The 17,332-nt window shown below is 40.8% G+C and overlaps 1 protein-coding gene across 2 annotated transcripts in view; it reads left to right on the top strand.

Moving 5' to 3' along the window:
• TNFRSF11B (TNF receptor superfamily member 11b) overlaps positions 1 to 16,113 on the top strand; it is a 29,583-nt gene extending 13,470 nt beyond the window's left edge. Inside the window, exons 2-5 of one of the 2 annotated variants that reach the window (XM_042973472.1) lie at positions 5,285 to 5,654; positions 9,405 to 9,596; positions 12,168 to 12,392; positions 14,899 to 16,113. In XM_042973472.1, coding sequence (XP_042829406.1) covers positions 5,285 to 5,654; positions 9,405 to 9,596; positions 12,168 to 12,392; positions 14,899 to 15,287 — 1,176 coding nt within the window. In that variant the 3' untranslated portion in view covers positions 15,288 to 16,113. The remainder of the gene's footprint in view (positions 1 to 5,284; positions 5,655 to 9,404; positions 9,597 to 12,167; positions 12,393 to 14,898) is intronic. The other variant, XM_042973473.1, reaches the window with a different exon arrangement.
• Positions 16,114 to 17,332: the final 1,219 nt, after the last annotated feature.

The raw sequence follows: 17,332 nt of genomic DNA, 5'->3' as shown, positions 1-17,332 counted from the left end.
TTTCCAAACTACCAGAGGTTTAGCTAACTCTGCATAGTCCTCAAATATTTCTCTGTGGCAAAGATCATGACAAGAGATCACAAAAGGAACTCCCAAACCAAGTAGTTATTTCAAGCTGTGCGTGGGCTCCTTTTAATGAATTTTCCATAAACGGAAACCCACTAGGTCACTCATGGTTCTGTATACCAGGGAGCAAGCCCAGTAGTATGGAATTGGCTGTACTGCATAATGCAAAAATAAATTTGCTGGAGGAAGTATATTCTTCTTTCGTCCTTTAGGACGAAGCATACACCAGTAAAGTGCTCTAGTCAAATCACCATCTGAGAAATTTCTATCTCGGTAGCTTTGGATGAGTAAGAGCTAGTCTCTGTACAAAAAAAAAAAAAAAAAAAGTCAGCATCCGTTCATCTGGACTTCGGAAAGGCTTCGTTGATGTTTTGTGTTCTCCTAACTCTATGCCCTTGAGTCTAAATGAAATATTAGTGTGTTAGGTCTCAATTTTAGACTATAGCATAAATGAGAACATTTGATAAATGTTAAAAGGTTTGACAAAAAACCCCAGTATTCTATGGAACATGCTCTGGGTTTGAATTGTGCTTCCACTAGTTAGCGTGACGTAGGACAGTTACTTATTCATTCTAAGACTCATTCTTGTAGCTGGTAGAAACTTAATAATAATAATAAAACATCCTAATGTAGATGCAAACCAAATATCCTAAAGATTGTTTTTTGTTCTACTGCCTATCACAGAGTGGAGATTTCATGCATACATGTTAGAATGGAACAGACGAACCAGAATTCCATCTTCATTTCGTCCGTTTTTTGTTGCCTGCACATACCATTACCATACCACTCGACTTCCTAACTATTGGGAATTCTAATTAGAAATTTTGTATATTTGGGACTAAGAGTTAGATGATTAATAGATAAATCAATTAAAACCTTTAATAATTAAAATTGTGCACATATATCATAAACTAAAACATTTAAATAAACATTTATTCACCTGTGTTTTGAGATTTGGCCAAGGCTTTTCCTGGAATCTGTTTGCTAACTGAAATCCTACGTTGTCTTTCTTACAGAACCCTGATCTGTGATGTATTGCCCAACCATTTCAACTCTGGTACTTAAAGACCAGTTTATGAAACAAACTGATTACTCTAGATATTCCCCCCATTTTGTTATTATAATTGTCTCAGCTACTCCAAAGTCTATAGTAGATTTTTGTTTTTGCTTCTTTGTGGTTCCTCTTTATCAAGTTATTCCCAAATCTTTTTCATAGAAAAATAATTTTTTCACACCCATGTTCGTTGATTTACATAACATTTAATTGAATTACCTAAGGATAATTACAACTAGAGCATATACAGATATATATGTACAACTGGCATAAACAGATTCAGCAACAAACGTACAACTGACTTTGGTGAGGTACCAACTCCATGGTAAAAGCAGATGAAAGATGGTGTGTTAGAGAAGTACCTGAGAATTCAGGGTACTGGGGCATCAGTTGGTTCTACAGAGGGAGTAGAAGGCATGCGTGAGTGTAAGAAGTGCAGACTGGAAAAGAGGATTCTCCTGTAAAAAAGTGGTTTCACAAATAAACTGGTGCAAGACGTAGGAAGGGAGTTAAAGCAAGACACTTGTTGCTAAGTCCATTAGCTAATTAAGTGCTATCAAAGCACAGAATCTTACAATGGTAGAGCTCTAAAAGGCTTTGGAGAGCAACTAATTCAAACCACTCTCCACCATCCTCCACTAACATTTGATAAATGAGGAAAGATGTTTGGGTTGAGATAGAAAATTCTTTTAACCACTGTCCACCAGTGGCTTCAGATCAGAGCAGGGTAGGGGAGGAAGCACGAGATTGGAGGCCTCTCAGACTCCCTTCAAGCACAGGTGCTCTACACCAAAGGATGGATGGATAGAGAATGGGAGGAGGAAGAAAGAAAAAATAGAGAAAAATCCCATTTACCTTTTCTTTAAAAGTCAAACATAAAACACCAAAACCAGAAAACAGAAAACCCTTCTACAGAAAGCACTTTGTGCTTCTGCAGACACACCTATGCACCTTTCCTAGCTTTTGCAGATGTTCATCAGTGGTTATGCATTTTACACAGAAATTTATTTTTGAACTCCTATATTTAAGTGCCACCAACTGACAAAGGAGATGGAACCAATGTTAAGATGATGTGTTCTCCTCTGGCATGTTTTTCATTGCTTTTCCAGGAAGTGCTGAAGAAACTAAGAGACAGGACTGAGATGAAGAGCCCTATTGATCTTGCCCATCCTCTGTCCAGTAACTAGTTCCAGAAATTCTGTGCGGGAATTGGGGCTAACCAGAGATTGAGACTTAACCATCCAGTTTTGGCCACACAGTTCTGTCTTTTTACCAAAGTGGAAAAGCTTCAAATAAAACACAGAGGCCCAATAGAAAGTTGCTAAAAACAAGTTATTTTGTAGTTCCTCAAGGCTTTCTGATTTTTAAAAATATATATGATAATCCCATGTGGTAGCCTTGGAGAAATGACCTTCACTAATATAATTGCCCTCTAATCCTTAAGTCAACCTTATTTATTCATTTCTCTGTGGATTCCTTTTACCTCAACTTCCCTGTATTTTGAAGAAATGGCAACCAATTTCCAAAGCATGGTTTCAGGAAACCAACAGTGTCACGTCCAGTTGCCTAGAAAAATATAAATTGCATCAGTGTTCTTGGTCAGAGCTTCTATTTGTGTGGCTCCTTCTAGTGAGGAACACAGGCAGCATGTGGGGGGTTTCCCATCCCATACTCGTCACATCTTGGTCAGGGAGAAAAGAGTCAGCTCGTGAGTAAATGGGCGCAAGTCAACCATGCTGAAGTGAGAAAGGGGGAATGCTGGGGAGTCAGGCTGGAGGATGGTCTTTCAGGAAATCAAACGTGAACAGCAAGAGAGAAAAGCATTTCTTCTTGCTTCTGTGTGTCTGCAAATCGCATCAGGAAAACTTCATTCCCTAGCATTGAAGATTTTAGAAATATTTAAGCCAAATCTACACACGTAGCATAATACATTCAAATGACCAGGTAGCCACAAAGCTTTTTCTTCTTGCCTTGTTTCCTTCAAAACGTTGAGCGCTATTTGTAATTATTTATGTCTTCGCTTCTTGCCATCTGCCCCCTCGCTAGACTGTAAACCCTTGAAGGCAAGGACCATCTTTGTTTTGTGCACCATTATATGCTGAGTATGCTGAGTTATGCCTGGTACACAGCTGGTGCTCGACAAATGTGTGTTGAATGAAGAAATGGATTCCGTATTTCTGAAAGTCTCAGAGCAAACCAGAATTTCCACCCACTACTGGCTCATTTTTTCTGTCTCCTAATGTCAGTGTATTTTGTTTGCGTCAATAGAAAGCCCCAGGGAAATTCAAGAAGTATTTTCCCCAGAAACCCTCAGGTCATGAGGGTATCTTGAGAAGGCCCCTGGAGCAGCCCTGATTTTGCCCTGTATTCTACTTTTTGTTGGTTAGGAGTCCTTTAGGTCACAGAACTCTGAAAATTACTCTTGGTTCAAAGGTCCATGGCCCAAGGTGAGATATTTTGTTCTTTTCTTCTGGTTTATTAGCTCACGTTGGATTCAGTCAGCCCTGATGCCTGTCATGTTCCAGTAAGAAGTGAATGATGTTAGATTAAAATGCCCAAATGCTTATGAAAAGGGCCATTCTTCACCTTTGTCACTCCTACTTCAAAAGGGAGTGCTGTTTCCCTAGCTTGGCATGCTTTTCCCAGGTCAAGGGGCTCGCTTCTGTGAGATTTTCTGTGTTCTGCAAAGAAGAGGAGTTTGGAAAAAATTATTGTGTTTGGTCTGCCACCTCCCCAAAGCCTGAAAATAGTCAGTGTCGATCCCTGTACCGTAAACAAACAATAAAAACCAAATAAACCACCCCCTACACACAGACAACACTGTTTCTTCTGAGCGTGTGCTTTCTGTAGTTAGTGCGAAGAACTACTCCAATGTTCCCTTGAAGACATTTTCAGATATAGAATACAAGACAGAACACCCGTGGGAGCTGCCCTCCCAAGCGGCACTCTCACCCACAAAATTGTCTCTCTCCTGCTGCACTAGACCTCTTCCTGACATTATGTATGGAAACTTCCAGAACCCTGGCTAGTCCCTGAGGTTTTTCCCAGTCAACATGAAGAGAAGTGGTCATTTAATTTTCGAGACATTATTTACCTAGGAGAGTCCAGAGTAGGCCATATGATGTTCTGGAGGAAATATGAATCTTAAAATTCTAGGAATCTTTCCAGTGAATTGCAGTCTCCATGAGGACAAGAGTTAGGTCTTACTTATCATCACATTCTTGGTATATTCCTGGTAGGCATTCAGAGCCTAGCTGCTGCATGAATGAATGAATGAATGAATGAATGATCAGGATGACTGTTGATGTAATCATGCAGTCTTCACACATCACCAACTCTTTATTTCACTATACATTCAGAATCAAGTCTCGGAATTGGAAAACTAAAAGAGAGATAGCATTTAGTCCTAAATACAGCTACTGTGACCTCCCATTTAAATGTCATTAATCACCCACCTTCCCTTCCATGTTTCTAGTCTCTTTGCCTTGCTTGTTTTTTGTGTTTTTTTTAACAACACTTACCTTCTAGCACATAATTTATCCGTAATTTGTTATTTATTCTTTTGCCCACCCCCCCAAGAGCAGGGATTCCTGAATGTTTTACTTACTGCTGCATTCTGATTGCCCAGCACAGAGTTTGGCACATATTAATGGCTCTGTAACTATTTATGAAGTGGATAAATGAAAGAATCATTACTGAGGATGGACTCCACTCATCGGAGTCACTGCAGGAATATTTTTAAGCCCCCTGATCTCACCTTCACACCCGTGGAATCTGAATGGGCAGTAGAAGTATGAGTGCCAAGAGTTTGCATTTTATCGGGGAGTCTAGGAGATTCTGGCATAGCTGTTTTGAGAACCACTAATCCATCCAACTCACTAATCGAGACATAATCCTGAAGGCCAGGGAGATAAAGCCTCCTGTCACCCACGAGCCTGGGTTTGCTTACTATAATGTGTGTTGCCTGCCCCATCTTGGCCTTTGAGAGTAAGCTACTGGAGGCAAAAATCATGGCTTCTGAACTTACTTTGTGTGGCGCAGCCCTGCAGGCAGGAAGATAATGAGGCTTCATGTAGTAAAGGACTTTTGGAGTCTGACGGCGCCTTTGCCCCGAAGAGCCACCCTGTCTCCGTGCTAATGTGCCGCCGTTTCCCTCTCTCCTAGTTCCTGGACATCTCCATTAAATGGACCACCCAGGAAACCTTTCCTCCAAAGTATCTTCACTATGACCCAGAAACCTCGCGTCAGCTGATGTGTGACAAATGTCCTCCCGGCACCTTCCTAAAACAGCACTGTACGGCCAGGCAGAAGACCGTGTGTGCGCCTTGTCCCAACCACTACTACACAGACAAGTGGCACACCAGTGACGAGTGTCTGTACTGCACGACGGTGTGCAAGGAGCTGCAGTACGTCAAGCAGGAGTGCAGTCGCACCCACAACCGCGTGTGCGAGTGCGAGGAAGGGCGCTACCTCGAGGTTGAGTTCTGCCTGAAGCACAGAAGCTGCCCCCCCGGGTTTGGAGTGCTCCACGCTGGTACGCATTGGCTTTCAGCGCGCGGCAAAATTAACGAGATCGCACAAAGTCAGGTAGTAGCGAAGGTTTAAAGGAACACTTCTGCCCCGATGATATTATAGGATAGCAAATTGCAAAGGTAATGGAACCTGCTCGGTACGTGCTATGTGTCTGGATTGCTGCCAGAGGACCATTTCTCGGAGGAACACTTTGCCACGCTGGGGCAATCTGGTGACAAATCGCAAGTGTGGCAAACTGCCCTCTAATGAGATGCGTGATGGATTGCACTTTTTTAAAGGGGACACACTGTGAGTTGCACTGTTTATAGCTGATACATGATACCCCTATGTTTCCCTTCAGCATGGACAGCTTCAGACTGCTGTGCTTTTTGACAAACATCAGAAATGATAATTGATACCAAGAGAGTAATTAGACTGATATTAATGAGGCTCTGGAGTGCTAACAATGAGCAGTTACAATTAATTATGTAAAAAATGAGAATGGTTAGGGGAAATGCATTTCATCATCAGAAATGAAGCTAGTTCTTCCCTTGGTGTGGGAGTCGAGTGTCTGTGAGGGTAAAGACCAGCAGCATCTCTAAAATGAGCTTATTCTTTATCTGAGACAAAACAGATTGTCAAGCCAAAAGTGCTTGTCTACAAACAAAGTACTTTCTCGTTTTGCATTTTGAACAGCGTAGGTTAAGACCAGTGTGCATTGAATCTTTTAAAGCTGCAACCTACATTTTTCCCTATCACATTCATGAAGCTTCCGATGTAGTGTGTATTCTCGAGTGACTTGGGAAAATTAAGAATATTCCCTTACTTTAGCAGTATCCCTGGTCTCTACCCACTAGGTGCCAATAGCACTCTTCCCCCAGTTGTGATGACCAAAAATGTCTCCAGACATTGCCAGTTGTCTCCTGGATGCCAAAACTGCCCGAGGTTGAGGACCACTGGTTTAGAGGATGCTAATTATTTGTAACTATATTAACGTTCAGAAGTTGTGATACACACAGCCTAAATTACTGGCTGGCAAATACTTTCGGTTTAAAGGCATACATAGGAAACATGCATAAACTGAAATCTGTTTCGTTTCCTAAGTTGTGAATCGTAAACAGTTGCAGGAGGTGCACACTGAATGAGTGTCCCTTAAAATGTCTCCAGCGTGACTATTGGAGGGAGAAATTGGTGACACTTCCTAGCTTTTATCAGATGATTCTTTCGAATTCAAAAGCTAAGCCAAATTGTAGGGGGTAAAACTCACCCAACAAAAACAAATCCATTTAAATCAATTCAGTAAGTTGCATGCATATGCAGGAAAATTAATTAAGCAGGGACCATGCAGCTTGGAAACTAGAAAAGTTTGGGAAATAATGGCAATATAAGGAAATTTTCCCACGTAAGCGTGAAAATGTGTTTGTGGAATGAAGTCAGCAGTCAGTCAGAAGAGTCAGACACAGATACCCATTTTATTTTGTGGCACCACCATGGGGTTTATTTACCTGTCCCTCCCTGAAAACCCACGGAGCAGTTCCTCAGGGAATATAAGAGGTTTCCAGCCCAAAGGGAAGGAAGGACTATGTGGTGTTATTCCAAAGAGTATTAGCCATTCCGTGCTGTTGTTGCTTTGAAGTCAGATCATCTCCTCTCCACGTTTTACTGACTTTATTCTGTCTGTGAGTCCTGTAATTCCTGTGCCGTTCCTTATGGCTGGAATGGTGACATCCTTAACTGGAAAGCAGAACTCCTCTCCCCATTATGGTATCTCATATTTTGCCTGTCAGATTATACCTTTTATATTTCCACTGATATTAATAAGGCAAAATCATTTACTTAGATAAATCTTTATTTTTCCATAAAGCTCTAACAATGGTAGAAGAAGGAAGTCCTGCTCAGGAAGGCCATTACATAAGGCCTCCAAATGTATTAAGAAACATTTACTTCCATTAGTCTTGGATTCTGTTTGTTAAAGAACTTTACAGGCGACATCACCTTAAAGAATGTCTTATATCTTTGACTTTCTCATCGGGAGGCATGGCAAGACCCAAGCCCTCAACACGTATCTGAAGAATGACAAGATTCTTCTTTGTGCAGTTTGCTTTCCAGAACATGTGGCAGTTGGCAGAGGGAGACTTGGATCCAGATGGCCAAGTCCACTGATTCCCAGTGTGTTAGCAGTGAAAGAATACTATGGAATTCTCGCCCAAACACCTCTGCTTATGATTTTGTAGGAACTGGTGTGGAGCTGGATCCCACTTAAGGGGAGAGGTGTAGTAAGAAAGTACTTAAAAAATTAGACCTCTGTGTAAGTTTTTTTCCTAACACGTTGTCACTGCAAAGATGGAAATGGCATGTGAAAGTTTTGGGCTTGTAGTTTGACCCTTCCTCTTTTTTTCCTGCCAGCCCTTTGTCATTTTTACTGGTCAATGCATCATCATCAATCCCATTAGAAGAGGCAGGAGCTAAAACTAGAGTGAAATCATTTTGCTCTTTTCCTTCTTTCTTTCTTTCTTTCTTTCTTTCTTTCTTTCTTTCTTTCTTTCTTTCCTTCTTTCTTTCTTTCTTTCTTTCTTTCTTTCTTTCTTTCTTTCTTTCTTTCTTTCTTTCCTTCTTTCTTTCTTTCTTTCTTTCTTTCTTTCTTTCTTCTTCCTTCCTTCCTTCCTTCCTTCTCTTTCTTCTTTCTTTCTCTCTCTCCTTCCCTCCCTTCCTTTCTCTCTCTTTCTCTCTTCTGGTTTTGATACAATGAAGTGGGAGGTTTGCATTTTTAATAAATGAAGTTTATTAACTTTCTGTAGCTTTCATGGTGTCTCTTTTGTATTTGTTATCTCCCCTGAGCCAGAATTGGCCTGGAAAAGCTACATTTGAATATTGAAGTCTGAATCTGTTCAACTAGCTTACACTAGATGGAGGTATTTTCATATGCAAATACCCTATAATGTATAATCTAGCCACGCATAATAGAGCCAAGGGTTTGAAGGTATTTATCTTTAGTTGTTGACTGGTTGAAATTTTTCTAATCAGTGAGTTCTCCAAACTTATCAAGTATCTTTCCACCATGAAATAAAATGCCCTTGCAGTCACCCTTCCCTGAAATTTTAACGACTGTGCTCTTTTAAAACTCAATAGTTTAAGCAAACGGTATATCATCTCCCATTTACCGTGTAGTTTAACTGCAGTCTTAAGCTTTGGAGTCACTGACCAACTTTATTGCCACCTTCAAAAGTTTATTATAATGTTGTAAATTTTTACTTCTCAAGGTTAGCATGCTTATGCGTTGCTTCACAATTAGGATTCAGGAAAGACAACTTCAGTGGGCACCGCTTGGAATTTAACGACATGGCATTCAGTGGGTACTGATCTCAAAGAATGACATTACCGCAGGTACACAGCAGTTATCTTCATGATTTTCCAGCAGAAATGTGTGAAGAATTATGGTTGACAACAAGACCTTACCAATGCTTCGCACAGGCAGGACAGATGAACACCCCTATTCTTTCCTTTCCTCTTGTTTCCTGTTTTGTAGGTAACAGCAAAACACATTTGTGTTCAGATGACAGGGATGGGAGGGGCTGTAGCCTGAGGGGCTACTAACTGCAGAAGTTTTGTTCTGTCTAATGAAGGGAAAAATCGAAATGCCTCAAGTCTGTGCAACATAATAGTAGCAGTAAAAACCAAGTGAAAAGTCTTTCCAAGACTGTCTTTATTTAGAGAATGTCTGCTGCAAAAGGGTTTGGGAAGAGGGTGCTAAATTGCTTGGTATTTTCTGTAGGAACCCCGGAGCGAAATACAGTTTGCAAGAGATGTCCAGATGGGTTCTTCTCGAATGAGACGTCATCTAAAGCACCCTGTAGAAAACACACAAACTGCAGTGCATTTGGTCTCCTTCTAACTCAAAAAGGAAATGCAACTCACGACAACGTGTGTTCTGGAAACAGTGAATCGCCTCAAAAATGTGGAATAGGTAATTATATTTCAAAATGTCAGCCTTGTTGTACCGCTTCTGAATTGAATACAAGACCCTCTGGCTCCCTTCTTAGCGAAACTCCTGTTTTCCCATTCTTGAATGTTAACCAGAGAAGATTGTTCTCTGTTCTCTATGCGTGGCTGCTAACACCCTAAGTCAAAATCTCTCCAGAGGTTTCCCCATGTCATGATCGCACTCCCAAACTTGACCTTCTGCCTTTCACACTTGAATCAAACCTTACCCATGGGGAAAGGGGTGGTGTAAAGATTACGTCCAAGACCAAACTAGCAGTCCAAATTGTAGAGGTTTTTGGTAAGTTCTGCATTTTCATCACTTTAAAAAAAAATTTTTTTTAACATTTATTTTTCAGAGACAGAGATAGTGAGCGGGGGAGGGGCAGAGAGAGGGAGACACAGAATCCCAAGCAGGCTCCAGGCTCCGAGCTGTCAGCAGAGAGCCCGATGAGGGGCTTGAACTCAGGAACCGTGAGACCATGACCTGAGCCGATGTCGGATGCTTAACCGACTGAGCCACCCAAGCGCCACATGCATTTTTATCACTTTTAAGAATAAAAATTGACAGCTAAGAGGCACCATGACATAAATCAGTAACAAATCAGAAAATGCAAAATCGGCTTTGTCGTGTATGGTGTTATAGCATACTGCCATATGGCACAGAGAGATTCTAAGTTCCTCTGGTTGTCCTAAACTCTGTATTCATGAAAGGTCACTAACTCCAAGGTCATGTGAATGCATCCCATGTTGGTGAGGACGCTCATCAGGATGGTGTCCTCACCTTGTCATTCTTACCACTAGACTAATGTCAGACCTTCCATGGAGGGTGCGGCACACTGACGATGACCTGCCTTTCGGCATTTAACCAGCTCGACTCTCCCCCAGCATCTTTTTATCTGACACAGAAGAATACGGAACATGGGAATGGGGCTGAGACATTTAAGATTCCAACCCCGTTCCAGCATTTTTTCCCCACGGAGTCAGAACCTTAGACAGATCATTCAGTCGTTCTGCTTTCTTAGTCAAACAGTGGAACGAGGGAAGGGGGGACAAGAGGAGTGACTTCTAACTTTTACATTCTCTTTTCTTTATTTCATTCATTTCTCATTTTATTGTTTTAAATCTTTTTTTTTTTTTTGAGAGAGAGAGTGTGCACACGTGTGCACACATGAGCAGGGGAGGGGCAGAGGGGGAGAGAGAGAGAATCTCAAGCAGACTCCATGCTCAGTGCAGAGCCTGATGTGGGGCTTAATTCCATGACCATGAAATCAACACTCAAGCTGAAATCAAAAGTCGGACACTTAACTGACTGAGCCACCCAGGCACCCCTAATTTTTAGTTTTATCATTCATTGAGCACTTAGTATGTGCCGGGTTCCTTTGCTACATGAGCTTTAAACTTTACAAAAACATGGTGAAGTTTGCTCAGGTTCAATATTGGTGGTGAAGAGCCAGAGTCAGAATTCAGGCCCACGTCTGACGAATCCAAAGACAAACGCTTAATCCCTGGGATAAACAGATTCTACCCCCTCAGGCCATTGTACCTCTTTTCTTTAAAAAAATTTTTTTTTAAATTTTTTTAACGTTTATTCATTTTTGATAGAGACAGTGAACGGGAGAGGGGCAGAGAAAGAGGGAGACACAGAATCCAAAGCAGGCTCTAGGCTCTGGGCCATCAGCAGAGAGCCCGATGCGGGGCTCAAACTCACAAACTGTGAGATCATGACCCGAGCAGAAGTCAGATGCTTAATCGACTGAGCCACCCAGGTGCCCCCATTGTACCTCTTTTCTAAACAACATATTTTTTGTGTTTTCTTATTTTCCCACGGAATATATGCTTATACATCTATATCCCTCCTTATTCTTAAAGGTAAACTATGTGTTTATGTGTGTGTAGAAAACAAAATACTACTCCAGGTTGCTTTTCCAGGTCCCGTAAAGACAGTAATTATATTTGTTTTGACAATGATCAAAACATTGATCACTGTGGATGCTAACTAAACCTTTAATAGGATATTTAAGATCTACATTAAAATATGTTAATGTGGGGCACCTGGGTGGCTCAGTCAGTTAAGCGTCTGACTTCAGCTCAGGTCACGGTCTCACGGTTCCTGAGTTCTAGCGCTTGTCGGGCTCTGTGCTGACAGCTCAGAGCCTGGAGCCTGCTTCAGATTCTGTGTCTCCCTCTCTCTCTGCCCCTCCCCTGCTTGTGCTCTGTCTCTCTCTTTCTCTCCAGAATAAATAAAAAACACTAAAAAAATTTTTTTTAAATGTTAATGTGTACATTAGAATGTTTGCTACAATTCATTCATAGCAATATTTTTATTAGACATTTGTTTAAACTATCCCCCACAAATGCCCTAAGGACATAAGCCCATTTGGGGTGACATTCAGCTACCAAGACCAGCCAACAGAGGGTTGGTTTTATTCAAATTTCACATTTTAACATACTGTACTTTGAAAAACCTTATGGTGCTGGCTTATTTATTTATTTATTGTCCACTAGACTTCCAAGAATCCAGTTGTTAAGTAAATCTTGGTTTTCCCACCTTCAGATGTCACCCTGTGCGAGGAGGCATTCTTCAGGTTTGCTGTTCCTACAAAATTCACCCCTAACTGGCTTAGCATCCTGGCAGACAATTTGCCTGGCACCAGGGTAAATGCGGAGAGTGTGGAAAAGATAAAACGGCAATACAGTTCACAAGAACAAGCTTTCCAGCTACTGAAGTTATGGAAACATCAAAACAAAGATCAAGATATGGTCAAGAAGATCTTCCAAGGTAGGGTAGCCTGAAATAAGCAGATTGATCAGAAATCAAAGACACTCATTTATCATAAACAAGAAGAAGACAATGTACCTGTTTAGTCGTGTGGATGGTGTTTGCCTTTTGGAATTATTCTTGGATTAAAGATGTTTTCACTAAGTGATCATGTAGAAGCTATCCCTAAAACAGTCCTGCATTCTCACCTCCTCAACACCCCAACTTTTTTTGTTTTGAAGCTTATTTATTTTGAAAGAGCCAGAGCGAGTGAGAACAGGGAAGGGGTAGAAAGAGAGGAAGAGAGAGAGAATCCCAAGAGGATCTTTTCTCCCTGGCAGCGCAGAGCCCCACGTGGGGCTCAAACTCACAAACTGCGAGATGGTGACCTGAACCCAAATCAAGACTTGGATGCTTATCCGACTGATCCACCCAGGCACCCCTCTTTTTTCATACCCCAACTTCTTTTTTAAGTGTATGAACACTCTAAAGTGAGAGACAGTTCATGTCAAATACTGGACCTCAGGAATCGCACCTCCACATCCCTTAGCAGTTTTATCAGCATCCCCTCTGTCCTACCTGGATGTCCTTTAGACACGTTGGGTTTTCTCTTTCATTTCCACCAAGAAGCTATGCTGTATTTATTTGTTAATTCTCTCCGGAGAGCCTCCAAGTGTCTTACAGATGTCCTCTCATTAATCCTCACAACATAGCCTATTTTAAAATTACCATTTTAATAGCATATGTTGTGAGGATTAATGAGATGAGGTCTGTAAAATGTTCGGGCTTCTTAGAGAAAAGGGCTGGTGAACACCAAGTGCTCTCACGTTTTAAAGTTTTATAAAGAATCTTCTTTAGAAACTGTGTGGGCACCTGGGTGGCTCCGTCAGTTAAGCGTCCAACTTAGGCTTGGGTCATGATCTCACAGTTCATGTGTTCGAGCCCCACGTCAGGCTCTGCGCTGATGGTGCAAAGCCGGCTTGGGATTCTCTCTTTCTCCCTCTCTCTGCCCCTTCCGCACACACACTCTCTCTTTCAAAATAAATGAATAAAAAAAAAAGAAAGAAAATAAAAGAAATTGCATGGGGTGTGTGTGTGTGTGTGTGTGTGTGTGTGTGTGTGTGGACAGAATCCAAAGGGGAAAAGGAAGCTGCATCCAGTGTGGACTATAGCTTTAGGATACACAGTGGAAAGAGTTCTGATGTCAGTTAGCATTGGGAAGGCATGCCTGAAAGAAGGAAGGTTTCATGATGCAGACGATGTCAGTGAGAAACCCATCTGCTCTTTACCTGTCACTAGTTAGATGACCGTGGAGTCCTACACTTCCTGAAAAGCTTCCACCATCTGAAACTGAGGCAGCAGATTTTAGGACACTGAGATCTTTGACAGCTGAATGCTTTCACTTGAGCAAAGAGTAAAGTTTTCTTTTGTTTTTGGCAAACAAAATGTATTCTTTGAAAGTATAATTAGCCCCGAAGCAGGAAAAAAAGGGGGGGGGGCGGTGAGCGGGTGGGATACAGAATCAGAGACTGTTAGAATTGGAAGGGGCCACATTCTCTGTTTCATAAATAAGGACATTTCATCCCCAAAAGATGAACTGACTTGCCTTAGGGCTTACAGACAGTAAATGACTCGTGTCATTAATGGAAATGTTAGATACTCCCTCTTAGGTTTATGTCCTAGCTCGTTACCAAATTATTCTCTAGGCCATATGGATCCTACCATTCTTTGTCCTCATATTAGTGGGTTTTCAGATCTTCTCTGTAGTAATCCTCAGGTGCTATTTATTTTAAAGACCATTCGTCACACCTAACTCTTTTTTTTTTATTTTTTTTTATTTTTTTTATTTTTTTTATTTTTTTTATTTTTTTATTTTTTATTTTTTAATATATGAAATTTACTGTCAAATTGGTTTGCATACAACACCCAGTGCTCATCCCAAAAGGTGCCCTCCTCAATACCCATCACCCACCCTGCCCTCCCTCCCACCCTGCCCTCCCTCCCACCCCCCATCAACCCTCAATTTGTTCTCAGTTTTTAACAGTCTCTTATGCTTTGGCTCTCTCCCACTCTAACCTCTTTTTTTTTACACCTAACTCTTCACATGGGGTATATATCAAATATCAACTAGTGAAAGTTTATATTACAAAATTGCTAACTTGAATACTTATATTTCTACTTTTCTGAAATGTTATGGTTTTAATTTTTCTTAGAAAACAGAGAGTGATGCGTTTATAGTATTTTACTGTTCATTTCCAAAATAGGGCTTTTCACAAAGCTTTGTCGGATGCCTAGAATACATAAAGCATATTATCATTTATAACAAGAAATAATATTTAACTCATTCTCACCAATAACTAGCATTACTTAACCTTCCTTCGCCACCATAAAAAGGAAGGAGAAGGTTATCCTTAAAGTAAGTTTATGAAATTCTGGGAGAACCTTCTTTTGCCTCACAGTAGTTTTGTGGTGGTGGCCTTGGAGTATGCATTATGTGAACGTCTCTTTGGGCTTTGGCTTTCTACAGATATTGACCTATGTGAAAACAGCGTCCAGCGGCACCTCGGACACACAAACCTCACCTTCGAGCAGCTTCGCAGCTTGATGGAAAGCTTGCCGGGGAAGAAAGTCACCACAGAAGACATTGAGAAGACAGTGAAGACATGCAAATCAAGTGAGCAGATTCTAAAGCTGCTCAGCCTGTGGAGAATAAAAAATGGTGACCAAGACACCCTGAAGGCCCTGATGCATGCCCTGAAGCACTTGAAAACGTACCACTTCCCCAAAACGGTCACTCAGAGCCTGAAGAAGACCATCAGGTTCCTTCACAGCTTCACCATGTACAGATTATATCAGAAGCTATTTTTAGAAATGATAGGGAACCAGGTCCAATCAGTAAAAATAAGCTGCTTATAACCGGAAATGGTCACCGGGCTATTTCCTCACAATAGACCAGATCCAAGGAATGAGTAAACTGTTTCTCAGGCACTTGACGGGGGTGCAATGATTTCTTTCTCATCACCAAGGACTAGATTTGGCCACAGGGCACAAAAAGAAACAATGGTGTGGAGAAAGAACTAACATCTCCCCCAAAAGTTCAGTAAACCCCAAATGGTTTATCCAACTGATAGATCTGGTCCACTATCTACTGACTATATTTTCCCTTATTACTGCTCGCAGTAATTCAACTGGAAATAAGAAACTAGATTCCATTGTGCCTTACTAAATATGGGAATGTCTAACTTAAATAGCTTTGAGATTTCAGCTGTGCTAGAGGCTTTTATTAGAAAGCCATATTTTTTTTCTGTAAAAGTTACTAATATATCTGTAACACTATTACAGTATTTCTATTTATATTCATTCAGATATAAGGTTTGTACATACTATCATCCTAAGGGGAAACTGTGTAAGACAATTTTAGAAAGGAAAATATATATTCTGTTTATAATTATGACAAATGAGAGATAAAATATATTTTTTAATGGAAAGTTTATAGCATTTCTTAATAAGTACTGCCATCCTTCCTGTGTGGAGTATTTTTGTAATGTACTTTTACTTATATAAGTTGTAATATCATTTTTTAGAAAATGCATTACTTAGTCAATTGTTTAATGTTGGAAAGTATATGAAATATAAATTATCTGAATATTAGATGCTCTGAGAAATTGAATGTACCTTATTTAAAAGATTTTATGTTTTTACTATATAAGCAATATCATTAAAGTTTTCAAGTTATTTTTCATTGCTTTTCCTTTTGCTTTTATTTGAATTGGATGTTAAAGGGTCTGAGCCTTCGTAATTTTTCCTGTTCTTTTCTCATTGGACCACCTGAGAATTGTTAAAATGCAGATTCCTGGACCAATTTATTGAGAAACTGGGGTGGGAGGCAGAAACTTGCACTTTCAGTAAGTTCCAAGGTAACACTTACTACATTGAAATTGCAGAATTTCTGAAGTCAAGCTTAGTATACAGGTGGTACAAACCACTTACAACTGCCATGGCTAGCATCGAGAGACCCTAAACTAATTTTTTTTTTTTTTTTTTGGTTGCAAGTGATGGAAACGGGCACTGCTTAGTTTGCGGAAGTAATTGGAAGGGTGGGGTATTGGGTTCAATGATGGTAACCCCCCCAAAATACATTCACATCAGAACCCCCAGAACCTGTGAATGTGACTTTATTTAGAAAAAGGGTCTTTGTTGAGGTAATTAAGTTAAGGATCTTGAGATGAGGAAATAATCCTGGTGGGCCCTAAATCCAATGGCAAGTGTCTCTATAAGACACACATAAAGGGGGAAAGACACGGGAGAAGATGATGTGCAGACACAGGCAGAGACGGGAGTGATGGAGCCATAAACCAAGGAACCTAGGGAAGGCAAGGAAGAAATTCTCCCCTAGAGCCTCCATAGGGAGTATAATACTGCTGACAACTTGATTTTGGACTTCTGGCCTCCAGAACTATGAGAGAAGTATTATTAATGTCTATTAAGGAACGAATTCATGTTTTTTAGCCACTCAGTGTGTACTAATTTGCCACAACAGCTACAGAAAACTAATATAGGCTGTATCCAAACCACAGAGAAATAACAGAATTAAAATAACTCTGGGACCTTTAGGGGCAGAAGTTCCTACACTTTCTACTAGTCTTTCATTTCTGTATCTTTCAGCTCAAAATTTCAAACTCTTTGGAATAGACACTCTGGTTGTCCTAGATTGGCACTGGTGTAGAGACATGGCCAGTGAGGGTCTGTCTTCTCAGTTGCAATTCCCAAGAAGGGAACATCGCTGTGAACAGGGTCTATTCCATTCCATCATTTTGCAGGCTGCAAACGTATGACTATGACTTAGAGCGTGACGTTGGCGCTGATCAGCCCTACCTTTGTGAGATCACATCCGTTATGGCCACTTTGACAGAAGGGCAGATCCATGTGAATGCCACACAAACTCATAAATCTGGGGAAAT

Source organism: Panthera tigris, chromosome F2, assembly GCF_018350195.1.
Source record: "Panthera tigris isolate Pti1 chromosome F2, P.tigris_Pti1_mat1.1, whole genome shotgun sequence".
In the NCBI taxonomy this organism is placed as follows: Eukaryota; Metazoa; Chordata; class Mammalia; order Carnivora; family Felidae; genus Panthera; species Panthera tigris.
This window is presented reverse-complemented; position numbering and strand designations above follow the sequence as displayed.